Source organism: Solea solea, chromosome 14 (assembly GCF_958295425.1).
Source record: "Solea solea chromosome 14, fSolSol10.1, whole genome shotgun sequence".
Taxonomy (NCBI): domain Eukaryota; kingdom Metazoa; phylum Chordata; class Actinopteri; order Pleuronectiformes; family Soleidae; genus Solea; species Solea solea.
This window is the reverse complement of record NC_081147.1, coordinates 9,038,039-9,065,601: the sequence shown is the minus strand read 5'-3', so window position 1 is coordinate 9,065,601 and position 27,563 is coordinate 9,038,039. Positions and strand designations below refer to the sequence as shown.

General features: G+C 40.7%; 3 protein-coding genes across 10 annotated transcripts; all 3 read right to left on the bottom strand.

The window, feature by feature from the left end:
• Positions 1-378: 378 nt before the first annotated feature.
• LOC131472151 (homeobox protein MSX-2-like) lies at positions 379-2,902 on the bottom strand. Its single transcript, XM_058649038.1, has 2 exons — positions 2,262-2,902; positions 379-1,327 (listed from the first exon to the last, which is right to left on the bottom strand). The coding sequence occupies exons 1-2, from the start codon at positions 2,530-2,532 to the stop codon at positions 879-881; spliced, it is 720 nt and encodes a 239-aa protein (XP_058505021.1). The 5' UTR covers positions 2,533-2,902; the 3' UTR covers positions 379-878.
• Positions 2,903-12,982: 10,080 nt separating this feature from the next.
• Positions 12,983-16,288, bottom strand: LOC131472841 (uncharacterized). Of its 3 annotated transcripts, none has more exons than XM_058650304.1 (4): positions 16,261-16,288; positions 15,223-16,166; positions 14,351-14,445; positions 12,983-13,393 (listed from the first exon to the last, which is right to left on the bottom strand). In XM_058650304.1, the coding sequence occupies exons 1-4, from the start codon at positions 16,263-16,265 to the stop codon at positions 13,301-13,303; spliced, it is 1,137 nt and encodes a 378-aa protein (XP_058506287.1). In that variant the 5' UTR covers positions 16,266-16,288; the 3' UTR covers positions 12,983-13,300. The 3 variants fall into 3 exon arrangements, with proteins under 3 accessions (XP_058506287.1, XP_058506288.1, XP_058506289.1); XM_058650305.1 differs by having other exon boundaries at positions 15,223-16,163; positions 16,261-16,271; XM_058650306.1 differs by having other exon boundaries at positions 13,281-13,416; positions 14,352-14,445.
• A 607-nt stretch (positions 16,289-16,895) lies between these two features.
• On the bottom strand, positions 16,896-27,291 carry LOC131472572 (cytoplasmic polyadenylation element-binding protein 4-like). 6 transcript variants are annotated; one of them, XM_058649897.1, is made up of 12 exons: positions 27,145-27,291; positions 25,096-26,215; positions 24,899-24,997; positions 23,986-24,079; positions 22,856-22,906; positions 22,152-22,175; positions 21,580-21,756; positions 21,357-21,446; positions 21,141-21,259; positions 20,274-20,388; positions 19,995-20,176; positions 16,896-19,848 (listed from the first exon to the last, which is right to left on the bottom strand). In XM_058649897.1, the coding sequence occupies exons 2-12, from the start codon at positions 26,158-26,160 to the stop codon at positions 19,621-19,623; spliced, it is 2,244 nt and encodes a 747-aa protein (XP_058505880.1). In that variant the 5' UTR covers positions 26,161-26,215; positions 27,145-27,291; the 3' UTR covers positions 16,896-19,620. The 6 variants fall into 6 exon arrangements, with proteins under 6 accessions (XP_058505880.1, XP_058505883.1, XP_058505882.1 ...); XM_058649900.1 differs by having other exon boundaries at positions 23,986-24,076; XM_058649899.1 differs by having other exon boundaries at positions 25,096-26,259; positions 27,145-27,278.
• Between the last annotated feature and the right edge of the window lie 272 nt (positions 27,292-27,563).

The window sequence follows — 27,563 nt, the reverse complement described above, 5'->3', positions numbered from 1 at the left end:
AGTGAGAACAATCCCAGAGATACTAATGGTGGATGAGGAGGCAGCTGGTTGTCAGAGGCAGACGACCAACACACTATAGCTGCTCATAGTGAATTCTCCGCAGAGAGGCAGTATGTAAGAACACAAATGTAAAAACACTCACAATTCTCCTCAAACATCAACCTCCTAGTTAAATTTCCACATAACGCCTGAGTGAGCTTAAGTGAAAACACAACAATTAAAGTTCTGAAAAATTCACAGCTAGTGGACGACTAAGACAGCCGCCACCCTTCACCTGGATGCTCTGGACATTGGACGCAACCTTTTGGACATTTTCCAGAATCCATGCTTGAAAATGGCTACGTTAGCTCAAAGAGCCAAACAAAAAGAATAACAGGATTAAAAAAAAAAAAAGCTTTAATTTAAAGTCAAACAAAGAATACTAACCTTTCAGAAATTGGAGCTATGCAAAACAAAACTGAGGATTCTAAAGACTCCCATAAATAAACGTCTCCATTTAAACAAGCATGCACTTGACTCGTTGGCTCTCCGACTGTAGCATCTCATTTTTCACAAAGGAGTGTCAAATATTCCTGCATATTCAAGGGTAATGAGCGGAAGGAAATACAGAGACACAAGATCAGACAAATCAATCATTACAATATATGCAGCACTGACAAACATCAAAGACAGGACTGGGCTGCTGTGTCCTCATCCTCATCCACAGTCTTTCTCAAAATGACCAACACAAGTACATGTTCTCATCAAATGAGAAGCTTCAGATCTGTGCCAGACTAGTCTCTCATAAGGTGCATGACTTGATGTATGCTCTTATATAAAAAAAAAAAACCCTTCCCATTAAGCTCCACAACTCTATGTTTCTATAAAGCTGCTCACTCTCAGGTGAAGTGGAACAGGCTGTATCCGACCTGTGAGGTGTACATGGCCAGCTGTGCAGCAGGGTGAATGGGGCCGCGGCCGTACGAGTAGCCCAGTCCATAGAGTGCTGCTGAACCTGCCTGCAGGTTAACACTGAGTGGGACACTTAAGGATGAGAAACCTGGGTGCAGTACAGTCTTTGGTCCGACGCCAGCTGCTATTTTCAGCTTCTCCACCTCGGCCTCCTGAAGCCTCTTGGCCTTGGCTCGTCGGTTCTGGAACCAGATCTTGACCTGGGTCTCGGACAGAGACAGGGAGGAGGAGAACTCGGCCCGCTCTGCGATGGAAAGGTACTGCTTCTGACGAAACTTCCTCTCCAGAGCCAGGAGCTGTGTGGAGGTGAAGGGAGTGCGAGGCTTGCGGTTGGTTTTGTGCTTCCTCAGGGAACACACTGCTGCACTGAGCTGCCCTACAGGACACAAGGAAACGGTGAAGCTCATATTTGGTTGGACAGGAAGAAAACTACTCATTAATGATGGTATAAACATGAAAAGACAAATTACATTTGGGGGTCAGATAACTAATGGAGTCTGATATTTACTGAATATACAGTTCCAAACGATCTATTCTAGTCTTTATTATCATTTTATGCCATGTGTTGTACTCAACACCCTGTACGTTCTGTGAGTGGCAATTTTAATTTTGCAGTATAAATACACATTTAAAAGCAATTCTGATTTTTATTATATATTAAACATTCTGTTGATACTGTAAAAAAATACTGTTGGGCAGAGCTGGCACAAGCTATAAGCGAACTCAATAATGTGAGAAACGTTCTTTTTTTTTAAATCTAGATATCTTTAGTTATATACAGATATCTAAATAAGTTATTTGGTTTATTTTGGAGTAGAAGATTTGCTAATTTAATGCACATTTGCACATCTGATCTAGGTTTTAAAAACAGTAATTAATTATTTAATTAAAGTTCAGTATCAAAACACTTGGTGTTTCACTTTGAATACAAAAATGCAAATTAATACTAGGCCACTTTTGTGATTTTACTGCCCTCTAATATAAAAAAACATCAAACAAACAAGAGTGACACTGGTTTGGTGTAAATAAAACCACTGTAATTAATGCTGTAATATATAGCGTTACATTTGTATCAATAACAGTCAAGCACAGGCTACTTTGGGGTGGGGGGGGGCAAATCAAATTCAGTTTAGGGCCCCATAAAGGCTTGGGCCAGCACTGCTGCTGGGCAAAAGGCGAAACAAAAGAAGTTTTAATTTTAATTTTAAAATGTATTGTTTGTAAAATAATAATAATAATAATAATAATGATAAAATGTATCAGCAAATTCGTCTTGATAAATAATCAAAGACAAGCCTCAGCAGACTTACGGGGTGGTGTGGACATCTTAATGGGGCTTGGTATCCAAGAGATTCTGTCCCTTTGTTCCTCGGGTTCATTTTTCACACACACAGACTGATGATGTGGTAACTCCGGGTGGAGGTGGTTGTCCGTGACAGTCCGCTGCCTCCTGTCCGACATGAGCGCCTCCACGCTGAAGGGCAAACGCGACACCTGCGCCGCGCAACTCTTCTGCCGCGCCGCTTGTTGTTGTTGTTGTCCAGCATCCTCGTCATCTCTCCAGCCTCCAGGCGAAGACATGTTTACTTTGAAGGGATCGATTATTAATCCCAGTCCAGAAAACACATAACTCAGTGTCACGCAGTGCGAACATGCAGCCTCCACGCACGGAGAGAAACTCGGGTGTGACTTGTCTGCAGTTGTCAGAGAGTTGACTAAGAAGTTGGAGGTGGGAAAAGTTTGGGAGGTACTCGGATGCGTCCTGATTCCGGCGGCTTGGGCAGGACTTGTGATTGGACACCGAGTTTGGGACTGTGTTCACATGATCAGCCTGAAGTGACTCTTTTTACTCGTGATACTTCAGTGTATGCTCAATGACTATGTTCAGATTAGAAGTCAAATTGTTCAAATCCAGTGCGTAAAGTTTGAAAAAAAAAAAAATAGATGCCACTTCTAATCCATATGAGGTGTGTCTCTGTGTTACTAAATCATTAAACACGTAATTGTGTCTAGTTCCTAGGTAATTAGAAGAAGACCACTAAATATTTAGTCCATATGAAAATAATAATAAAAAATATTATTATTGCACATTTTGCATTCTTGTGTATTCAGATTATCCTCAACATTTCCATTTTATTTGTTGTCCTGTTATTATTATTATTAGTGAAAAGTTGTAAAGACTCCTGTGAACGTAGTGCATCCTTGGAAATGGTATTCTGTTTGGAAATAAACCGGCGTTCCAATACTACAAATAGTCAAATCGTACTGGACTGCAGTTGATGGTCCATTTACATCAGAGGTGGAATTAAGTCAGAAGTGGAAGTGATTGCGTTCCAGTTGAGAAGTCAAACACATTTTCTGTGTTTCCATCATTGTACAGTTTGGTTTGGTAGAGTATGGCACGGTTTGGAATGGTTAAGCCCTGGGTCAGGCTTGTGTTTTAACTGAGAACAGCACCTTTACTTGGTAGGCAGGGTGTGGACTGTGTGGCCTGATGTCGTACCAGTGCAACGACAACGAACGCAACACAACAGACAATAATGGCTGCCATTTTCTGTCATCTTCTTCTTTTTTCTTTTTTTCTTCTTCCTAGTGATAGAGTTAAAATTGCCTCGACTTGCATGGGATATTTACACCAGTCATAAGGGAGTGGCGTTTTTTTTGTCACCCCACTTAGCGCCGTGGGGCCGCGGTCTAACTACAGCAAGTAAACTGTCGTCAGTATCAGTAAACAGAAAATTAGGTCTTCTATGTTCCCTTTTACATTAAAATAGAAGAAGAATGGCTGTTACAAAATGTCAACAACGCGCTGGATCAAACCACAATGGTGGAGGCTTCAGAAGAGTTCAAATTCTCATGGTTGCATCACAATCGGGTGCCACTTGGTCGCGTTCATCTCCTACAGTGAGTCACGCTGGTGTGATGTCGTCATGCTACTGATGAAGCTAATGAAGCCATCCAGCCAACACACCCCATGGTGGAAACACAAGCCAGGTCAGGATTTACTGTTCAGAACCATTCTGTGTCGCACTGTTATACACATGGACTGATTATTGTTATTATTAACCTCACATCTGATCTACTATTGAATCTGAATGGAAGTATGAGGCAGGTAACATGAACACACCCCTCACCATCAGCTGCATTCAGCAGTCATTAACAGTCTGTTTCCTGAAAAACAGCTCACAAAGCTATTTATCATAATTGCAAACAACAACAGTACTGTACTGTATTTTCTTCACCTTGTCAAATGCGGACCCAAAGGTTGACACTGAAAGCACACGGGAATCATTTTTGATCTTCCCGATTAATGATCACAGGAAATTTGGATGAAGAAAATAAAAGACAAAGTAATGCATGCGACTCAGTCCCAGGTCTGCTCCACTCTTCCCCATCCTACAATTAGGCTGGTGGATTGGCCTGGCTGTGTCAGCAGGATGAAAGGCATCAGTGGGACATGTGAAGAGCTGTATTTCCACTTAACAAAAGCTGACAGAGCTCATAATTCAAGCCCTGACTCGCAGGACCTGACACACCAATTGTGGGAGTAATCACAATGGTAATCAATGAGCATTATGGGGCTTTTACATTTCAAACATCACTGTACACCAAGCACACACTTAAACGTGAGAGTCAGTTGGGGGATAGATTATGGTTTTGGGCAGGACTTAAAATGACTGTCATTACATTGTTATTATTAACACCTTGTAATTAGGTCTGTGGAATCCGGTTCTTTTAAGCAGGATTTAACGGTAATGATGGAAAATTGCTACCTTCCTGAGGTGTGTGGCGCCCGCTGCGATTAGTCCTAGTCTCTGCTCTGTCGGTGGAGACAGAGGCGTCTTGTGCCTGTTTGAAGCTCATACCTGTAGGGCTCTGGAGTATTAGGAAACATCACGGGGAGTGGAAAAGCAGCTCTGGCCTTCCAAAACACTGCCTCTAACCACTCACTGATGAGAGTCATCACCAAAGGTAATGTACAGTCCTGCTCAGCACAAAGTGCATACGTTAAAGCTGACATTATAAGTGAGATGTACAGTAGTGTGGCTGTATGAGGTATGGACACATTATCAGTGCAGTACGTACAGCTGACGTAGCTGTCCACTCCTTGTGCCCACAACCCACAGAAAACACACAGCCACAAACTGAAAACATGCCAGTGGCCAGTTTCACAAAAGGTTTACCAAATAAAATCCATGCCTGCTTAAGTCAACTTTATCTTAGACAGCCTTTCTGCCTAGAAACTTACTCTCACTCCCCTCACCAAATTCCATAGAAAATAGTCAGCAATTAGGATCTGCTAGTTTACTGCTGTCTCGTGTGGAAAACTCATATCCCTTAAGTAACAAAGGATTTTTAAACACAAACGTCACAAAATAACACATTTGAACCGACTGATTGAGGCAGCAGTGGATCAACAACTCCTGTGCGCTGTGACGTAAAATCATTGGTTTTCTCAATGGGATTTGGTGCTGGGAGTGAGCTGTTTACTAAGTGACACAAACTTCAGTTTCCAGTCCAAAAGTGCTCTCTGAGGGTGAGATGAAGTGGCAGACATATTCTTAAGACTTTTATTTGGTAGCTAAAATGTGTTTTTTCCCCCTGAAGTCCCCGCTGTCAGCAGTGTGCCCGCCTGTCTCGTACACAGGGAGTGAGCAGAGTGCAATCTGCTGTATGAAAGACACTAACCTTGTGTTAGTAAGTCATATAATCACTATGACTTTAACGTCATAAGGAGTGCGATTGATTCTGGCTAAAGATAGATATCCACGGCCGCTAAAGTGCTTGCTGCATGTTGTGTCCTATACTGATCACATTGTGATTGTACACACAGAACACACGATCCTGTATTTCCTCGGCTTTGTGTCGGAGTTATATAGCTGCAGATGCCCACACACACAAAGGCCACCTGTGAAGTGACTCTGTGATCAGGCCTCAGAGAGACTGTACGTGCTCTCTGTAATCAGCAGGATTACAGTGGCATCAGGGGATCCACTCCTCAACAGCTAAACATCATTTGTCTCTACATATGAACCAAAGTGCTCGCTCGCTCTCTCTCTCTCTCTCACACACACACACACACACACACACACACACACACAAGCTTTTTGGTCACGTAAACACATACACAAATCAAGTAAGGTGCGTCTGTGTCATTTGGCTGGGCTCACTACATGGCACACACAGAGTGAACACAAGTGTGTACATGTTTTACATCTGAACCAAGCGGAAGAGTTTACACATGTATAGAAATCTGAACACATCACCCCCCGATCTTTTCAGTGGCTTCCAGTTCGCCACACAATTAACATACTATGATACTATGATCTGACCTACTCACAGACTATAACCCAGTCAGGTCCCTCCGATCTTCTAACTGTGCCTAAAATAAGATCTAAGGCTTGTGAGGCTGCCTTTACTTACTTTTTCTTCGGAACAAAATGCCTGCTGGTTTGAGATCCATTACAACTGTATCCACTTTAAAAAAAACACTAAAAATATAGGTTTTCTCCCGAGTTTATGGCTGACGACTGCTGCGATATCCACCTGTTTTCTGCTTGTGTTTTTAATGTTGCCTTTTCTGTGAAGCACATTGGATTTATGTGTCATGAAATGTTCTATAAGTTGAAAACGATAACCCAGGAAGCCAAAGGTGAATCATGGAAAAACATTGAAACTCTATAGAGTAATCTCTATATTACATTTTAGCTAAGTAGAAGTTGGAGTTATAGTATATACAGTATATAACAGTAATACTTTATAATTGCTATTGTCACTCAATACGGGGACAGGACATTGAAACTTGATATTACAGAAACTAAAATATTCTGACAGAAAGAATGATAATTAAAAGTGTGTCAGAGAAGAAATGTTGTTGTGTTATTATTCTTATTCTCATTAGAGTATGAGATATAGAAAAAGAATATTGACATGTTTGAGCTTCTACTCTGATTGGTTTCAAGTGATTATTATTAAATAATAAAAGGGAAATCCGTTGCAGTATATATGCTTCTTTAATTCGCCACCAGAGTAATACGTGTCTGTAGTTGTTGCTGAGTAACCATGACCAATTAGCTCCCTGCTGTCCACTGCTCTCGGCACTGTGGGTGTTCCTGCTGGGTCTGTCTCCCACTGTGAGGGAAAGTCACACTGTGAGGGAAAGACACACTGACAGAGCTGCTGCAAACTGACCATCCAACCAGAGGTTACAGAGTGTGATGGCAGAGGAGCAGAGAGCAAACATCCTCAGCTCTACACTAATGATCGCTGCAAACACCAATTAGAACTGCTCTCTCTTCCACCAGCGTGGAGAGTAACACACACACACACACACGCACACACACACACACACACACACAGAGATAAACATTCATAAGCTAAAAATCACAATCGTCCAAAGATGCAGAAATGTAATACCACAATCATATGCTGTATATTTTGCATGTCTCTGCTTACACAGGTATATATGGCTATTATGAACAGCTTTAATGTCAGTGTAAGTAAATATAGGGTTTGGTGGATTACAGCAAAAAGTCTAATTAAATGACTTTCTGCATGGAGTTGGCATGTTCTCCCCTTGTGTGTGTGTGGCTGTGTGTGTGTGGGGGGGGGTTTCTCTAGGTTCTCAGGTTTCCTACCTCAGTCCAAAAACATGCAGAGGTACAGGTCATTTGTCTCTATGTGTTGGCCATATGATGGACTGCCAACCAGTCCGGGGTGTGTGTGCGTGTCCCTGCCTTCCACCCTGTGTCAGCTGGGATTGGCACCAGCAGCCCTGCGACCCTCATGTGGATGATAAAGCGTTAGACAATGAGTGAGTGAGAGTAAACTGAAATCTTGTGATGTTTTGCCCATGCAGCTTTTCGGTGTGCATGCCTTCAAATCAGTCCTGCACTGTAAAGCTCACACCCACCACTCCCAACAATGTTTATTTACTGACGCGCCACGGGTTAGCTGCACTTTTATAAGCAGCAGTCGACTGTGTTAATATCTCAGGTCACAATAACACATTTTCCAAACGGTCATAACCCTCGTCAGGAGGCAGCAACAAATTACAGTAACAGGTTTTTTTTTATTAATATAGATAAAACATTTCAGTAGTTTAGACACTGTGGCTTGAAAACAACTGAGAACAAACGGCAAACTAGCTTCAATCTGAGAAGGTCATTGTGTCCTCGGGTGTTGGAGGGAGATCGATGTGTTCTCTCACGACAGCAATGTCAGGCCCCTTCAAAACAATATTTACTTTCTGGATATTTTTCAGCCGCTTTATTGCGTTCCCCCGCTGCAATTTGTAGCCGTTTGTGTCGCCCAATAAAAATAAAGTCAAAACAAATTCAACTTAACCCCCGGAACATCTCACCACAACAATTATGCTAATGTGCAATGTGATATGGTATGTGGTGGTATTTAATGTGACCCACAAATGCTGTGAAAACCAAACCACAAAATATACTCAGAAACATGATCTGACAAACTTATCATTAAAATGTCTTCCTGAAAGAAAGAAATGAGCTGTGGTTCCCTGTGAGCATGTTCAGACCACATCAACAATAGTGAAATATTAGTCATCACCATGTGCATGTGCGAAGAGTGGGAGTGACGCCTTCCACACATCTGCTCCAGGCGGAGTGATGATTACACTGCAGCCAGCTAATCCCCAGCTAAAATATCACCTTGACAAAACCATTGTGCCAGTATTTATTATGGCATCTGGAAACTGTTCACAGCTCTTTAACTCTTAAAAATGTCAATCCAATAAGAAGTATAATTACCAGTATATTATGTACTCTATTAAAAAGTGCTTTTAATCACTTGGCAGCTGACGGTGTTGTCATATTCATGCTGTACAAGTTGGAGCTTCCATGTGATTCCGGTTCAGGCTCAGGTGACTTAACTTCACCTTTAGGTAGACTCAAACAAAGTGGATTGTCTCACAGTTTGGGACATTAAAGAGTATATTTACTCTTCTTCTGAGAATAACTCTGCCCAGTGCCTGATTTTGAAAAAAGCCGGGGAGATGAGCCTCTCAATCGCTCACACCGCTTTTCAAACAGCTGAGAAAGGCAATGAAGCAACAGCTCCTGTGTTTATAAAAGGGGGGAGGACACCAAGCCTCGCTCTGGTTAGACAAGACAGTGATCGAACCAGTGAGACAAGAACGGACTAATAAGAAAGCCAAAGCCAATTTTTTTGAACATGTCTAATTTCAATACTTTGAACAAACAGGATCAGCAAATAACATTACTCAATACCCATATACACTGAAAAAAATGTTCAGGTGTTTAGTTACACTGTTAAACTTCTACCACAGTGGTTCACAAACCTTTTATACTAAGTACTACCTAAGAAAATACTGAGCTCTTGAAGTAACACCATTATCACCAACGTTAAAATACAGTGGTGTAAATATTACAAGCAAAGTCATCATCCACCTCTTTATTATCATTTAATTTATTATTATTAGTATTATTCTTGTTTCCGTTTCTATACACTCCAGACAAAATTCCTCAGCTCCACTCTGATCACATACAGTAGAACAATATTTTTCTACAAGTACCACCAGAGGAAACTCACTGGTGGTACACGTACCACAGTTTGTGAACCATGGTTCTATATTGGAGTCCAGAACACCGTTAAATGGCGGCTGATTCTGGTGATTCACACAGTGCAGTGACTTCAATTGTATAATTAAGCATTAATTGTTTAAAGAGATTATACAGTTTTAGACTTGTTAAGACTTTCTAAATTCTAACCCCTGTATTTCAGAACCTACAAATTCGTATCAATCATCACACAACAGAGCCGCACATGATCAGTGTAAGTCAGAGAAATAAAATGAAGTCTAGTGGGTGTTTCTGAAGAGACGATTGATCTTTGTGGAGAAGTGTGACAGAGCTGTAAACACTATTCTTCCATAACTCTCAATGGAGCTGACAAGTGGCCCAAAATGCAGGCGAAGCACATGGAAATTATATCACGTACATAGAGAATATTGTTACGGCTGAGCCGTTATGTTCTATATTTACAGTTTATAGTTTTATAATTTGGGACAGGAGTACCAGTGATCCAGATGTGGTGACAGGAGACCGGGGATTGGCTGATGCCTGGTGGCAGGAGGCATACAGGCGTCCTCCCAGAAGAGGAGGGTAATTGTGGAGGCAACAGTGTGTTTGTGAGACCGTGACCAAACATAGCTGAACCTGGCAGAGACCTGTGTTGTATTGTTGTAAATAACATTTGTGTGTTTAGTCACGGTACAGTAGGGGTGAATCGCCACTTTTGTTTTAAGCACCGCTGTGCTCCTGTTTATCTGGCTAGGGAGGTAGGGATTAGTGTGTATTTGCTTTCTGCTTTGTTTGAAAGGCTTTAGTCACTTTCTGGTTGGTGGGAAGTTGGGATTTTTGTTTGATATTTTGGCCTGGGTTCACTGGGTTCACCCTGAAGTCTTTTTGTAAATATAGTCTCAGAAGCTCCGTCACATTACACTGTAAATTATAATAAATTGTTCACTGTTGTCACGCTGTTGTCTGGCATTCCCTTGGCTGGGCCTAACAATATAAATAACTAAATATAAATGCAGGTATTGCCAGTTTATAGTTTGTTCTGTAATAAAACATCAAAAAAGAAGAGATGAAAATGCCTTCAGATATCCTATTTGTATTGAATACAGTGAAATCATGTCCACCCTTCAGTGGGGAAATTTGTACACTTAACTGTCTATTTTGTGTCATACAATACATCTATCCATCATCTACTGCTTTATCCTTCCCATGAGGGTCGTGGGTCAGAGGAGCCAATCCCAGCTGACACAAGGTGAAATGGTCAGGGTACACCTTGGACATGTCGCCAGTCTATCACACAGAACACAAAACCACCATTCACTCTCACATTCACACCTAAATTTAGTGTTCAATTAACAAACCCCAAAAATGTTGCTCTCAGCTCACAGGTGTCTGGCATTTGACCTAAAATGGTTCTTTGCATTGCCAGCTCTTAAACTAAAGGACATTACCAAGTCCTGCTTCTCACACTAAGCCATATCAGTCAGGACGTGGTACAGAAGGTGTTTAAAGGAAAAGAACATCAGGAGAAAGAAGCACAAGCATTACCACACTACTCTCTTACCTACTCTTATCTAGGATGAATAAACCCAACAATCAATCTAACCCCAGAAAGCCATTAAGAGTCTGTATGGTGAATCCATAGCTGAGTTCAAACCCACAACTCATTTGCCTTTCATTACAATATAATGCTCAGTGCCTTTCATGCACCTCATCTTACTCCCCATTTCTGCTGATGGCATTAGTGTTTTTCAGGTTCAGAACAACAAAGTCAACTTTTAACAAAGTGTACAACATCCTGGGGCCTCCTCTGTCAGCATAAACAATGCAGCAAACTCCTATCAACAGGGGTCTGAAGGTACAGCTTTCACAGCCTGCCCGTCTCCTTGCAGACCACAACTCTGATTAAAAGACCTGTTTAAATGCTAATCACAGCCAGTCATTTATCTTCAGCGCAACAAAAACACTCAGGATAAATTGCCTGTTTACTTGTTCAAACCACCAACCAGATCTATTTGCTGCAGAGTAAATCAGACCACAAACTTAATGGCTTGTTTCTGAAACACAGGTTAAGCATCTGAAATTGTCTGTGTTCACAAAAGCTGACTGTTGCATGAAATAATCAAAACTAACATAAAAAAAGAACATAATCTGAAAATGACCCAAATCACAATTTTAGACAGTGTGGTACAAACCAGGAGTGAAGTTTTTGCCGCAACGTTCATAAAATTGTTCATTGGAGAGTGTGAAATGAAGAGATTGGCCGTAGTTAATGAAACATGTCTAAATCCATACATCATTACATGGTGTGAATCACATCGGTGACCACAGGTCACAATCTTAACACTTCAGCATACCAAGACATTTTGGACGACGCTATGCTTCCAACTTTGTGGCAACAGTTTAAGGAAGGCCCTTTTCTATTCCAACATGATTGTGGCAAAGTGCATACTGCAAGGACTATAAAGCTCTGACCTCAGTCCTATCGACCAGCTTTGCGATGAACTGGAACAGGTGCTAGCCAGGTCTTCTCATCCAACATCAGTGCCTGACCTCATAAATGCTCTACAGAATGAATGAATGAGCACAAATTCACATAGAAAAACTTCCAAATCTTAAGGAAAGTCCTGTAAGTAGAGTGGAAGCTGCAAAAGGAGGACTACCTCCATATTACTAAGTACTGTATACGTCACAGTTGGTGTTATGGTCAGGGGTCCCAAAACCTTTGTCCATATAGTATAGTGTATCTGACAATCCTATAGAAATCGAAATCTGCAAAAAATACGTATGTTTAGCGTAAAGTTCTTTGCATTGGTAAATACGGGCAGTGTACTATCAAACAACATCAAGCACACACTGTACTTCCACACTTGTGTGAACTGATAAAGCTGCCATGTTGTGTTCAGGGTAGAACAACTGGCCTCTAAACATGGAGGCAATGAGGCTCATCAATCAAAACATTAAGAAACTGTGGAACAATTTGAAATAAATTGTCCATGGTTTAACAACAATTATTTCACAGTTCAAATAATCACTGCCATATGCTGCTCTCCAGTTGATTAACTAATATCAATCCTGAAACCTGATTCATCAAATCCTGAAACCTGATTCATCAAAAAAAAAATATGTACTGTTAACTTTTTAGCTGTTAAACATGTCCCGCAGCTTTTATAATCATATATATTTATAACCAACAGTATTCAAACTTTTAATCTAAAGAGAATATTCTTCAGTTCACAAAAATTAAATGAGACAAAATTACAAAGACATGTATTTCCTCATGGGTATAAACTGTACACAGTGATGATGGAGTGTAGTGACCTCTAGTGGACAGATTAGGGAGCTGTTTCTGGGATAAACTAATGGTAATTTGAGCTAAACTCAGTCATGTGGATGGACTCCCACATATTTTTTAGGATTTTAGATTTTTAGGATCCAGACTAGTGTGAAAAGAATTGGCACGATCATTCAAAATATAAACTCTTTTAATTAAATAACATTTTTCATTGAGGTTTGTGTTAAATACTCCTCTTCTTATTGCTTTATGGTCTCACAGTACAAGTAGTACTACTAACATAGACTAATATATGTATATATTTAAACACTTATTTTCAACACTACATGCTATAGGAACTACATGCATCTAGAACTATCTACCAATGCAAATTATGATGGAATACTAATATTCAATTAAAATAAGATTTTAAATAATAATAAAACACTTATAAATAAACACAAATGATGTCTTAAAATAGAGTCAGCGAAAGTGAGCTATTTCTGCAGCATCAGTGCGCTTGGGTGAGGGCGCCAAGTTTCTGCCTGATAATCTTGTTCTCCTCCAGCATCCTAGACATGGTCCTAAGAACTGCCAGCTTCACCTATGCAGGACATGGGTCACATCAACAGCAGGAGAAAAAGGGAGGAATATAAGAGCTCATGATACAAGGTGACAAAGATGTATGGTGAATAAGGACGTACAGAGAGCAAACGATCATTCTGGTGTCTGCTGGCTAATATTACAGCTCCAGTGTGTAACTTTTATGGCCAAAACATTGCCAATGTCGCTCGTCCCACACCTCAGATGAGCCTGCAGAGCTTTTTGACAGGACGACTCTAAGTCCATATTCAAACCATTCACTTTCAACATTCATTTACGTATTTTCACTACCTCAGTTGTGTTTCAGAGAACCACGGTTTATCTCTAAATCTAAGGTTCACTGCCATCTCACTTTACCAGTGTGGCTGTTGCGCTTCTGCCTTGCCTCCATCCGTCGTGATGTAAAATGCATCACTCTGTGTCTCCACGGACACAAAAATCAAACTTGATTACAGCATACTGAGAAACTTGGAGTCATGTTGCGCTAATAGACATAATCAACAGTGAGTGGACTCATTGACAATGTGTTGAATGTAATGGACATTACTTTACTACAATTTCACTTCCATATTAAATGAACAAATGTGTTAAAAACATATATAGTTATAGGCCTTTTTAACCTGCAATATATAGAATAATGTGATACTGTAACATCTACCACAGGGAGAAATGCTTATCTTTGTTTTGTGCAGTGGGAGCCACAGCCCACCCTGCTGTTTATTTGTCACCACTGCACTTATAATCTCTATTTCCACAAAGATATTTGAGGGGACACTTATCATGTTGAAACTACATTAAATAGTCAAATAGGTATACACTGGATCCAGGAGTTACCACGTTTTATATTTTTCATTACATAAAATTAAAAAAATTAATACATTTAAATTAAAAAAAAACACCAAATGACAAACATTCTGAATGTCACTGAACATACTGTATATTTAGAATACAGGCCTACCTTCGCCTTCTCCTTCGTTGATGTTCTTTTTTTAGTGGATCTCTGGGAGTAATAGGAAATATCTCCACTATCAGAGTCAACATCTGTTTCAACACCTGAAAAAAAGATGATGCATATAAATATGATGCTGAGAGTGTAGTATGTATAGAGGCAAACTTTTGCAAAGTTGCTTTCATATTTATGCTTAGTTTTTCCAGCTTTGTATAAATCGTTCTCATGTTAGCTTTATCAGACACATAACAGTTTATTTAACAAATAACTATTTCATACAATCTTGTGTACAAATAATATCATAGAGAAACTCATGCTCCATGAAGTGGTTAAAAAACAAAATATGATTATTTTGACTGATATATAGTGACTGATGGGATTCACAATTTGTAGGAATAATGATTTTTGCACCTTCGCTCTCATTTTCATGGAAAGAAAATCTAAATCATTATATAATTATTTTTTTACATTTGTTTGACTGTCAACATTTTTGGCTCAGTGAATCTCTGCAACACTGCAGTACAGTTGAAGTATTTTGACACGCAGTGTATCAATACTACATAAATATAGTGTTAATGTGAATAGTAAACTTGGTCTTGTTGCTATATAAATTATTCTGCGACTAACTGCTAAATTTTGAATAGTATGATTTACAGAGGTTGTTAGCCATAGCAAAACTCACTATCTTAATAACTTTAGGCGGCCAACAGACGTGAAAACAGGTCACTTTTTAAATTAACAAGAACAATTACAGACACATTATATAGTTTTGTATTACCTTTTAACTTATTCATATTTTTAACTGAACTCATTATTTGTTCTTGCTAGCGAGCACCCGCTAGCTAGCCTAGCTTGTTAGCTCGTATTAGCAGCTACATTACCTGGGATCTCAGGTGATTCGCTTCTATTCTCGACAGGCGGAGACGGTACAGTTCCCAGTGCGATGGCCCTCTTCATGGCTCTCTTCTTAGCCAAAACTTCGAATATTGGGAATTTGACTTTTAAAATGAAACGAGGTTTATCACTTCTACGTCTCTTGTTCCCACTCTTTTTCACCTGACACGGAGAGTTAAGCTCTGTCTGAACCAGGGTCTGATGCAGGTCGATGCTTTGGTTCGTGGTCTGGCTCATGGTTTGGTCCAGGTCAATGGTCTGGTCCATGGCTTTGTCTGCGGTCTGACCCATGGTCTGGTCCAGGTCTGCAGGATGTTCTACAGTCGGGTCAATGGTCTGATCCAGGATTTGATTCTTGGTCTGGTCCATGTTTATAATCTGTGCCACAGTCTGGACAATGGTCTGGTTGGGGTCCACGGTGCAGTCCACACTCTGGTCGAAGATCTGATCCATGGTTTGGTCCACGTTCATGGTCTGATCCAAGGTTTGGTCTGCAGTCTGACCCATGGTCTGGTCCAGGACTGCAGGATGTTCTACAGTCTGGTCCATGGCCTGGTCCAGGTTTATAATCTGTTCCGCAGTTTGGTCCATGGTCTGGTCCAAGTGTTGGTCTGCGGTCTGACCCATGGTCTGGTCCAGATCTGCACGATGTTCTACAGTCTGGAAAATGGTCTGGTCCAGAATTGTATCTATGGTGTTGTGCACATGTATGGTCTGGTCCACAGTTTGGTCCATGGTCTGGCCCATTGTTTGGTCCAGGTCCATGGTCTGGTCCAAGTTTTGGTCTACAGTCTGGACAACCATTTGGTCCAGGATTCTATCCATGGTGTGGTCCAGGTGTATGGCCTGGCGACATGTTAGGTCCAGTGCCATGGTCTGGTCAATGGTGTGGTTCATAGTCTGGTAGCAGTATTGTTCCGATATATGACTGCTAAAGTGTGTTTAACATTGATTAGATAATTATATCTCGAAAAGTCACATTTATCAGATTACTTGTGTGGCTGTAGCTCATATCTGTCACTTACCTCATCGAAGACAGAAGATGCACTTTGGTGTTTTATTGCTGTTGGCATCAGTAGTGTTGTTTAACCAGTTAAGATCAAAGCCAAAGTAGTCAGATCAAAGCCAAGGTAACCAGTCATTTCAAATCAAAACATGTACTGTGGAGAAGACAGAGATGTAATTTTACCTTATGAAAACATCTCTACCTACCAACTAACTCACACCAGTCACCTACAGCAGTATAACTATTTACTGGTTTTAATGTTAATGTAGTGTATGTTTTTTGACTTGCCAAGCCAAGAATGACCCCCTTTATAACAGGGCAGGGAAATGCACTGCTTTGCCACAACATAAAAAGCAGTTATTCATTTATTGTTGTGGCTGTATGGTGTTTGGACTCATAACTTATTTGTTAAATCTATTTGAAATGTAGCATTGATTGTTTTAACATTAAATGGTAATACCTTGTCAAATGTTTTTTGGTGCAATAAATAGCAGCCACTATGACCTGAGTAATAAGTCAGACTATTAATACCCATGACCTGATTCAACTCCACTCCCCTCACAATCACATCACTTTCATTTACGAGGAAACGTTAAGAAAGCACAGTGATTAACATAGACCTCTTATCAACCGTTGAGAATCAAAATGCAAATGTTTCTTCCTCACAGCTGTTTTATTCATTCAACATCTCACATTACAAATACTTCAAATGTATGCATACAGTTACAAATAGTTGGCAGCAAATGAATATATGACATTAGATCTTTGTTTTACTTCAATACTACAAACCAACTATAAAAACTGATGTCTGTATTGTAGCGTAAATTAATCAGGAAGAAAATATAAAAATTGGAACTTACATATAAATGTCAAATGGCTGAATAAAAATCAAAATATCAGGTAAAAAAAAGTTAATAAATATAACCTTCCCAGCATACAATTAAAAACTATTGAAATTTTGCAATCAAGTAATACTAACAGACATAATATTCTTTTCATCTGAAAATGTGGAGCACAATACAGCAATTAGAAAAACTAGACACACGAGTTTAACACATCACCCCAAAAATATAACAAAAAATCTGATCAAAATCATAGTTAAACATTTCAAAAGAAAATATAGCAAATACTAAATACATTATCGACCTAGTATATACAATGTTTTCAATCACAGTAGCATGGTTGTAGCAAAATAAGTAAATAAGCACAAAACTAATGTTTAAAAATAAATTCAGGTATAAATTAGTTCTTTTTTTTTTCTTTCTTGCAGACATCAGCATGAACAATAGGAAACAAATGTGTTAAATGACTGCGTGGTCTATATGGATTAAATGACTTACACTGCAGAGACTTGTTTCTGGAAAGAATAAGTATTGCACATAATGGCTCAAAGTTAACTTGCAACATTAAATCACATTCAGGTTATGTCCCAAAGCATGCCACATCACAAAGGGGGGTCAAGTGATCAACTCTCCTCACCTATGTCCTACTGAGTGTCCTCTACATTACAAAAAAACACATCCAAAGTGTTGTCACTGTGTTGATTGCATAAACATCACGTCTGTGTAAGGAAGGCAGACTCCATCATGTAAAGAGAGGCTACGAGAGAGGTGATCTCAAAGAGATAAGGAAAAGGAAGTCAAAAGGAGATCTAGTGCATTACATTAGGTCCTGCATTAACACTAGCCATTTTATTTCTGTATTACATTATGCATGCCAAGAATACGTAGAACTTACAGGCAGTTCCAGAAAGAGGATCTATATGTTCAACATCCACTCCAGTGAGAGAAGGGAAGATATCACATTGAACAAAGCCAAAACATTTACCCTAATGATACTCTTACTGACTGAACCTAGGGGTGAAATATCAGACTATAGTTTCAAGACTATCAAAATCAGTTAAGAAAGGTCTTGTCATGCCTTAGGATCCTGTAATAATGTTTATTAGGACAGAGGAGAATCCATATGACTAGCTAATAATAGCCTTATTTTTTTTTTTTTTATCTACAGAATCACACCAATGCACCAGACAATTTTCAGATTTACCAGCACTTAAATATATAAAAGCTAATTGAAAATTATATTAATATCATTCATCATTTTCTTTTTAAATTAAGTTTACCATAAATGCAGATCTCTTAGTAACAAAGGTACAAAATTATTTTTCACCAAGTGAAAAAAATGAGGTATTGCAAAAGGAGTTCTCCCATCTGTGAAAAATGTGCCTAAAATGACTATTGAAAAAAATATTTAGAAAAGTAGTGCATAATAAATGTATATATGTTCATGACAAAATAATCAGCTATAAAACACTGTACAAAAATCAGCAGGCCATGTATAAAATAATATCTTTATCTCTGTGACAGCAAATTCTAGCTACTACCATCTCCAACCACAACACTTGTGATAGAAGCTCCAGTCATAGTAGAGCGTGCAGTGGTACACCATGAGGACAGCTCAGGGAGACTGGACTGTGCATTCCCATTAGTTTGTACTACATTAGCATGTTAGCTTCCAGTGCTAATATCCCTGACAATATAAAGTGAGCAAATACTACTGCCAATACCTGAGCCCTGAGGGCCGTGTCTTTATTAGCTGATACCCAGAAATCAAAACGCCAAACAACTCCCAGCCTCTCCTCCCGTCGCACGACAAGAGGACACAACATTATCCTGAAAACCCTCAGGTTGATGTCTGCTTCTGATGATGTGTTTTAGGCCAATCTTTGGTTTGCCCTATCTGGTTACAAAGTGTCAACTTTTCAACCAAGACCTAAAACCTCATGCTAGCAATCTTTAAGAGATTTTGTCATTGTTGTTTTCTTTTTTCAGGACGTGGCCAGATGCTATACAATGAGCTGCTTTAAAAACTCATTTCTCTGTACAACCCAACTATTTGCACTCAACTTTTGGTAAATGGTACAGTTGTTCTCTAATCCTGCAAGCAAAAATCAAGAAAATGCACCCCTCTTAAACTCAACTTCCATTGTTAGTATACTGATTAAGGTATGATGAACCTCACTTAAATTTTATGTTACTCTTGAAAACAAATGTAAGCAGCTTCACCAGCTAACGTGAAAAGAAAGTACAGTCAAGTCAGAAAACGTCTAAATCCAAATCTAATGCACCCATATGTTCATGCACACTTAAAGTCAAAAAACGTAAATGGGATTTTCACTCTTTTCTTCTTAGCATTTACTTCTTTTAGAGGGCCAATTAAAAAAAATAAAATAAAAAATAAATTATGTTGTTTTTTTTTTTAACTTAAAAGAAAAGTGCATTTATTTTTCATACCATAGCCCGTACCCCTTCCATAACAACCCCTTTCTCAGCCCCTCCCCTGAACCTGCATCATCTCCCTCCCTTGCCCTGGGCTCGCCTCAGTTCCAGCGGAAGGAGATGTGTCGAGGTCGGTCGCCTCCCTCTTTCACCAGCGGCTTGTGGAACTCGCGGCCAGCTCGGGAGTGGATGGCTGCCCAGCAGTACTCGCAGTAGTACTGCAGACAGGTCACGTTGGCGCAGAAGAAAGGAGCAAACTTCCCCCCACAGCGGGTTCCCTGGCACTCATCACACAGCTGGTCATCCAGGACATATGGCTTCACTTCCACCTGAGAAGCACAGGGAAACTGTTAAAAGAGGTCCGAGGAAATCTGAATACACATAGCAGTATGTTAGCTAGGTGGAAATTAATATTTTATGGACATCCACTCTGCACTTAGACCTTAAGGAAGCTGCTAATCTCAGTTCAACTCACCCGTTTATCAATCTCCCCATGCTGCAGTTGAACAAATCGGGCACTAATGGCTGCAATGTAGCTTTGCTGATTGGAGAAGGCCACTCGCCCCGCCCCTTTTGGATACTTAAGTTCAGGGTCTGTGTCGATCCCAGCGTAGCATACTCCCCCATAGAGACGGTCCATAATCATAGCAAGCTCCACTATGACAGAAACACAGGATGCAAGTTAATGAAATCCAAACGATTTCAGTCATGAGAATGCACACTTTTGTATTTAGAGGTCACCACGCATGCGTACCTGCACGTAAAGGTCGAGGGACACCTCCTACAAAGATGGTCTTTCTAGGATCCAATGGCTGAGAGCCGTCCATTACAAAGTCACTGTCATTTAGGTTCCAGGGTCGAATCTGGACCTTTAGTCAAGATAGCAAAAAAATGATGAACGATCATTAATTCTCTTGTCAATTCATTGTGAAAATTAATAGATTGTAGATTGAAGAATTGTTTACATCAAACCCCCTCAATGACTGAAAAGACATTTCAAGACACGGACTGCGTTGTTGTCCACAGATTTGGGTCAAGACATTCTCATATGATGAGACACTTGTCAATTCCCTCACTGTAGATTATTCACAGTTTCTCATGACGTCTCCAAATCACCAAAAAATGTATGGGGTGACTTCTGTGGACGTGTAGAGTCCCTCCAGACAATCTCCAGGTTTCAATGCAATGTCTGACAGCTGAGGTGACTATTTGCACATTTTGTGTCAAGCACACTGATGTCTAACATGCGCATGAGACTAAATTAATGTGTTAATAAAATCACCCCTCTTATTTACAAACCATGGTTGTCATTTTAACTTTTCAGTAAGGTTTTGGAGAAACCATAGACTGTGTATAAACACATGGACACAGTGTTCCGGTTTGAAAAGTGAAGTTTGGAGGTAGCAGGAAATAGCAGTTGACCACCAGGGGGCGACTCCACTCATAAAAAAAAAAAAACTCAATTTGAAGGGACGTCTAAGGGAAAATGCGCCTACTTCTAGGATACAACGATCTAAACTTAAACAACTACAACCTGTGTAACTATTTATTAAGTTAATATTTGTGTTAGTTTTGTACTTGTTAGGCAGGATTACCAAGCCGCTCAACAGATGACACTTACAGGCTTGTCTTTGATGGTGGGGCTGGAAACGCACAAGTAAAGCTTTCCATCCTCTTGAATACAAGCATCGATCAGAGCCTGAACGGAGCTTTCGTCTTGGAACAGCAAAAATGCGTATCCTGCAAAGGTTACACACACAAGAAAATGATCACCATCACAGGTCTGTACTGTAGACACACTGGTAACGAATATAGAGTTAAACTGGTTTGACTCTACCTTTCGGTGGAAAATAGGACTTGCTCTCTGCCTTATGAGGCCAGTCTACAAACAAATGACCAAATCGACGGAAACTGGCAGTGATTTCATCTGAAACAGAGAATCAGTCAGTAAATCTGTCTTTGACAAGCACCAACATAAAAGTAAATCCTCATATTAGGGTGGGGAAGTCATTAATGTTCATTTGTTGTAGGGGGCGGGGTCTACCTTCTCAAGCCTTTACCTTCGTCTATGTCTGGGGGGAGCCCTCCAACAAACACCTTGCGAGAATAACGTTCCACGCGTTCCCCATTGAGGTGGGGGAAACAGTGGGTGGAGCCAAGTCCAGGAAGCCCCTGGTCACCTGACTCATCCTCTCCAAAGGAGCGCTCATCCTCCATGGGGAACAGAGAGGAATTACCTAATGGAGAGAATCATCTGGATTTCACATACTGGTTGACCTATGTCAGTTCTTTCCAATTTGAAAAGGTATTAATACAGGGAGCAGGGCGAATGATCAGAGGCAAATAAATGTAATTGTTTTAAGAAATGCATATAAAAGCAGCTGTGATTACAATTTTAATGACACAATAAAAGCAAGACTATTATCACTGCTAGATCTTGGCAGGTGACATTTAAAGGGCGTAAGGCCCGACAGGAAAAGGCTAAAACGTCACAAAAATCAAGGCAGAAATAATTGGTGACAATAACAAAATAAAGCAGACAAACACAGATGCAATACAAAGAGTCATAATTTCAGGGGTTGTTGCAGCTTTCTGTACAATGAACAAATTAAGACACATTCACAAACTTTACCTCGTCTTCTGCCATAACTTCTCGCTGCATGTAAAACGACACAAAACACTTTTGAAATGGCTTTTTGAAAAAGGTACATCATAAATAAAATATGCACAAGCACTCGCCAGCCGAGACTGGAAAATAATTTGTTAGGTTACCACACAAAATGGCTGCCACAGCAGCCATTCTGTGTAGCCACAGACCAAAATTCTTTACAGTAATTTTATTTTAACCCATTTAGGCTGCAACAGACATCACACCAAGAGTAATTTATGTCCAGCATGAACAAGAAAAAGATATTAAATGTTTCAAATAACATGTAATTAAAACCAATTTACAAAGAAAAATGCAATAAGGACACGTTTGAAAAGGCAAAGCAGATCTGTAGTGTTTATGTTTTTATACTTGAATTTCCTTTGGGTATTGAGATTGAATTAAGACATATACCACATTTTATGGCACAGCAAATTAGAGTGCAATAAAATAAGTAATGTAAGGTAAATCATTTTATGTTTTTACAACTTGTTATTTAGTGCATCTCAGTGTGATTTTATGACATCCAGACATTTAACTGTTTTATGAGAGCTCACCAAAGCAAATCAACAATTTTTAAAGATAGCCGTGAAGTACGAACTTGCTTTAGGAACTATAGGCAGGTCTTATTTTCAAACACCTGAGCTCTGCTAGAGCACTGCTAAATTGTATGCATGTTATTTACATACCATTCATAGGTAGAGGTCCATCTCCACCCTGGTGAGAAAAGCTGTAACGTCCTGTATGATAAAAACAGAGGAGAACTCAGAACACTGTAAAATGAAATGATTCCTAATCCTAAGAAGAGAATTTTAGTTTAAAATGTAAATAGCACCTTTCAAGAAGACAAATAGACTATTTAGTTACCTGGTAATGTGCAGCAAATTCATTCAGGTTATTCTCACATTTAAACAAACAATATTTCTGTCAAACAAGGTTTCTGACATTACAAGGCAGTGTTAGCTTTAAAACTATGCAAATTATTACAAGATTATTGAGGCCAACTTGCAAATTAAGTGACAGAGTACACACACGTGACAAATGGTATGACGGCTGTATAAATTATGGAAGAGGAGAGCCAAAAAACTAACTATTAGTCAGCTTCATTTAGGAACAGTAGAGCTGTCTGAGATGGGTACAAAACAGAACTGCAATCTTTTATTAATGAGATCACAAAACTGCTGCAGGTGGTGGTTTCCAGGGGTTACGGAGGATGTGACAGAAATGTACAAATATAAAGGCCTGAATAATTATAAGTGTAGTTTTTGTACCAACACAAAAAACACTGATACTTGACACTGACAATTGACAAAATTGCATATTGATGTAATGTTTTCATTCACTACCCATAAATAAGTTTAAAACCATAATAAGGTGGCTCCTTCTAATTCGTCAAAATGTTATCTTTAAGGATATAGTATTTATCTCCATAACTGGCTTAATTAAATTACAGACATTTTCATAGTGATAACATTACAACTATATAGCCTAGCCCAAGTTTTCATTTAAATAAGGAATAAATGCTAAAGGGTTCTAACCAGATAAAAGATTACTTGGAATTTGCCGTGGACACATTTTATTGTCTACTAAATGTAATGAAAACAAAGAAACAGTGGAAATATACACAACTACTGTCAAATATTTATACCAAAATTTAGGTCAAATTGTAACCCAAAATGAAACATTATGTATTCAAATAGCTACAATAACACTGTGTTAATCATGAATTGTTAAAAATAGCAAAGCAGCATGCATGTGCCATAGACCTCAATTTAACTGCATCGGAGAGGAAAATTACTCTGTTAGAGTGTGAACCAACCTTTCAGGGAATCCTGCTCAGCCCTCATAATGTCAATCAGTGAGCTCTCCAGAGAATGCATACTGAAACCATCAAAGGACCGTGTTCTCTCCTGCTGAAAGAGAGGAAGACAACAGTGAGCATCTTTACTTCCTCTTCACATCGAAAGTAGCACAAGATGTAGGAGCCCTGACAAATTTTGCTACAGTGCTAATAAGCAAATTAAAAAAAAAAAAAAAACTGTGGAGAATATCCCTGGAGAGACCGTCAGAAGAGAGAGCACTGTAAACAGAAAATGGCTCCTGCAAAATATTATCTGCATCTCATATCATATCAGAGAATATATTCTACTAAAGAAGCCAGAAAAATGCATCCTCCCACTTCAAACTACCACAAATGTTAATGGAAAGGAAGAATATTACAGATTCATTTTTAAAACAATTTTCAAAACACAGAAAGGTCATGAGTTATTAGTAACACAAAAAAGGGTGATTCACATTGTGTCTAAATGGGCTGTGAGCATGCAAAGCTGCAGCAGAGCACAAGACTCCTCAAATCAGGACAAGAGGAAGGCCATGTGATCAGAGCAGATGATATTGATGCTCTCTATCACCCTTATGACCTAGATAAGACCTCATACACAAACATGCACAATACGTTTCAATTCATCCCTTTAGTTTGCTTGACGGCCATGTATCCTGTTTTTCCTCAATGGCTTACTTGTTGAATTTGACACAGATACACATGTTTAACATGATTGATACTGTTGACTTTCACAGAGAACACATTTACATTTCATGAAGATATAAGACCTCCATTCATGTCGAATGTTTGCCTTTCATATGATCGGCAACTTTGCTGAGTTTATTTTTAGAAAACTCATCCAATAAATCCCTTAACATCAGCCCAAGTATTACCTATGTGGTATGCTCACCTGGAAAGGGTAGATGCCTTCACTGCGGCTCATGCTGTCCTCCATCCAGCCCTTGTGATTGAAGCCAGAGCTATTTCTGGGGAACTTCTGGGAGGGAACCTGTGTGGACAGACATATGTTTCCTAAAAGTCTCCTGACAAAATCTATAGGACGAGAACATATGAAATAATAAATAGCTCTGTGACAATCCCATGTACCTGGTTGTTGGGGAAGGATTTCTTCAGTGGTGAAATGGAGTTAAGGCCCGTCATGCCTCCACCAACCCCCCGCCGGTATTCTCGAACCCCCTGCGGGCCTCCCCAGCCACCGTACCCACCAGGGCTCCAGGAGGTGGATGTGGGAGTGGAGGGACTCTGGTAGCTTCCCCAAGGAGAGGGTGGTTTGTTCTGGGCAGGAGTCAGATGGGGAAGCTGGGTGAACGGTCCAGTACGATGGGGATGTGGAGGGAAGGAAGGCTGAGGTGGATGAGGGCTAGCTGGAGAGCGCCGGTGCTGCTGTGGCACCCCCTGACCATGGGGGTGGTAGTGCTGGGGGTGGGGTGTTGGAGCATGGTGCTGAGAGACTGGTCCAATCTGCGGGGAGAAACTGCCCCCTGCACCAAAACCAGGGCCAGCATGGTGGGAGAAGTTCTGGAACAGCAGGGGAGGTCCGTTGGCATTAGAGCCAGCTGGGCCGAAGAACCCTCCGATGTCCTCGCCGACCACTGGAGACTGGGTGGATGGGACAGCAGGGGACCAGTTGTTAAAGCTGGTCAGTGAAGATGAAGAGGAGGTGGACTGTGCAATGCTCGTACCCATTCCCAGGCTGTCCTGGTAGTCAAACCCACTCAGCACCGGAGACTCCATCCTCATTTTCTCCTTCCCACCACTACTCTCCAGAGAACCCTTCTCCAGGGAAACGTCTTCAGGAAGTGCTCCCTCAAGCTCGCCTAGGCCTCCACCAGCTTCCTGCTGACCCGGAGACAGGGCCTGAGGCTGGGCCTGAACCTGAGACTTCTCCTGCATGTCCTGGAGGTCCAAGGCCTTGGACTTGTCCGATTCCAGAATCTCATCTTGCATGTTACTGTGTTGGGCTACGGCAGGGAACAGCCAAGCACTGCCCCCATTGGTGGAGCAGGTGTTGTTTACGAAGGAGGGGGGGCTGGGGGGGTTTGAGGGGTGGTGAGGGTGCTGGGTTTGGAGGTGAGGAGGGATCCTTACAGGGAAAGCAGATTTGTTACCACTGCTGTTCTTCACCAGAACTCCAAACCCGTAGTCACCCATTTAGGACAACCAGTAAATCTTCAGTTGACTTTTGGCTTTCACCGTCTTCTTTATCCTAAAATAAAGGTTGAGGGAGAAGTATGGCAGAAAAGCAGTAGACTATTAACACATTAAGTTAATAAGGCCTCTTATAAAAAACACACACACACACACACGCCTTGCCAAACGCAGTGAACGTGCTTGGGCTGCATTCTGTCTGGTCTTGTGATGCTATCAATGAGATTAAGTCATTGACTTGCTTGGCTATTGAAGGCCTACATGAAATATAACACTGGATAGCAGGCAGGCGACCACGGTAAACAACCAGCCTTGAGCAGAGCAGGCAGCTTACAGCCTGACGTCTTCAAAGGTCGTTACGCAGCTAGCAGCAGAGCTAACAGCTGCTCCGCCACCTTCCATGTGCCATATTAATCATGCAGGTCCCGGCAATCCATTTTAAAGTGCGTTGATGCATTACAGTGCATATGTGAACGCTCGGGCGCTGTGTTGGCCCATACAGTGGACACCTACCGAATTATCTTCGGTTTTCAGCAATGACCTCCTCATTCGGAACCACTTAAATACAGGAAAATGTTGATGACGTCTCCTGTCTGCCTTAAATCTGGGGTAGCTCCCCACAGCAAGCCGCTAGGCTAGGATAATAGCCGACAACCGCAGCGACGTTGAAGCATATTAGCGAAAACAGCCGGAGAGCAATAAAAACGAATGCAACGGCTACGACGTGCCCCGAAATGTCGTGAACGCTCACGGCATCGTCACCAACGATAACACAGCGCAAGAATGTCCACTACATGACAAGTTAGAAATGGTGTATATGGCTCTTTAAACGACCTCGTCTGTTCCGTGTCCTGTATGTTCAATGTCACACAGCCCTACCGATTCCTGTCATCATTTTCACGGCTCGAAATAACGCAACGCCACCGCGACCGCAGTTCACACGTAGCAACAAGCGTATGTGTTTGGTGACATGTCGGGCATAGCTACCTTCAATTCGGCGACATGACCTTATCGTTTTGGTGTTGCCATATTTTTGCGTTTTTCCTTTTTCAGTATTTCCTAGGCAGCCGGTGTTAATGGTCTCCTCTCTCTTCTTGATGACAGCTGGACCAGTCGGGAGACACTTCCGTCTGTGGGCCCCGCCCCCGCTATCACCCGGCAGCCACTCGGCGTTAGGATTTCCCTTACAAGCCCCTCCCATCTGAGCTAAAGTCTAATAATTGATAGGATGTTTGCAGATAAGTCCCGCCCATAACACGCCTTCTCGCTGAACAGCACATGCACACAAGACGCTCTCCTCCCAAATAAGGATGCCTTCATATCAATGGGAGGAGTTTTAAGGAAAAGAGAAGACACGATTAATCTAAGGAAATTTTTTATCTAACCCCCCAACAAAGAGAATAAAT

What these genes read in the sequence shown, in the direction of transcription:
- LOC131472151 (XM_058649038.1), bottom strand. Translation starts at nt 2,532, where the DNA reads ATGTCTTCGCCTGGAGGCTGGAGAGATGACGAGGATGCTGGACAACAA. An exon ending in TAAGATGTCCACACCACCCC is followed by an intron (nt 1,328 to 2,261) that starts GTAAGTCTGCTG and finishes TGTGTCCTGTAG; the next exon opens with GGCAGCTCAGTGCAGCAGTG.
- LOC131472841 (XM_058650304.1), bottom strand. An exon ending in CGAATCACCTGAGATCCCAG is followed by an intron (nt 14,446 to 15,222) that starts GTAATGTAGCTG and finishes TCTTTTTTTCAG; the next exon opens with GTGTTGAAACAGATGTTGAC. An exon ending in CAACGAAGGAGAAGGCGAAG is followed by an intron (nt 13,394 to 14,350) that starts GTAGGCCTGTAT and finishes TGTCCTGCATAG; the next exon opens with GTGAAGCTGGCAGTTCTTAG.
- LOC131472572 (XM_058649897.1), bottom strand. Translation starts at nt 26,160, where the DNA reads ATGGGTGACTACGGGTTTGGAGTTCTGGTGAAGAACAGCAGTGGTAAC. An exon ending in TGAGCAGGATTCCCTGAAAG is followed by an intron (nt 22,907 to 23,985) that starts GTTGGTTCACAC and finishes TTTATCATACAG; the next exon opens with GACGTTACAGCTTTTCTCAC. An exon ending in CCCTCGACCTTTACGTGCAG is followed by an intron (nt 20,177 to 20,273) that starts GTACGCATGCGT and finishes TTTCTGTCATAG; the next exon opens with TGGAGCTTGCTATGATTATG.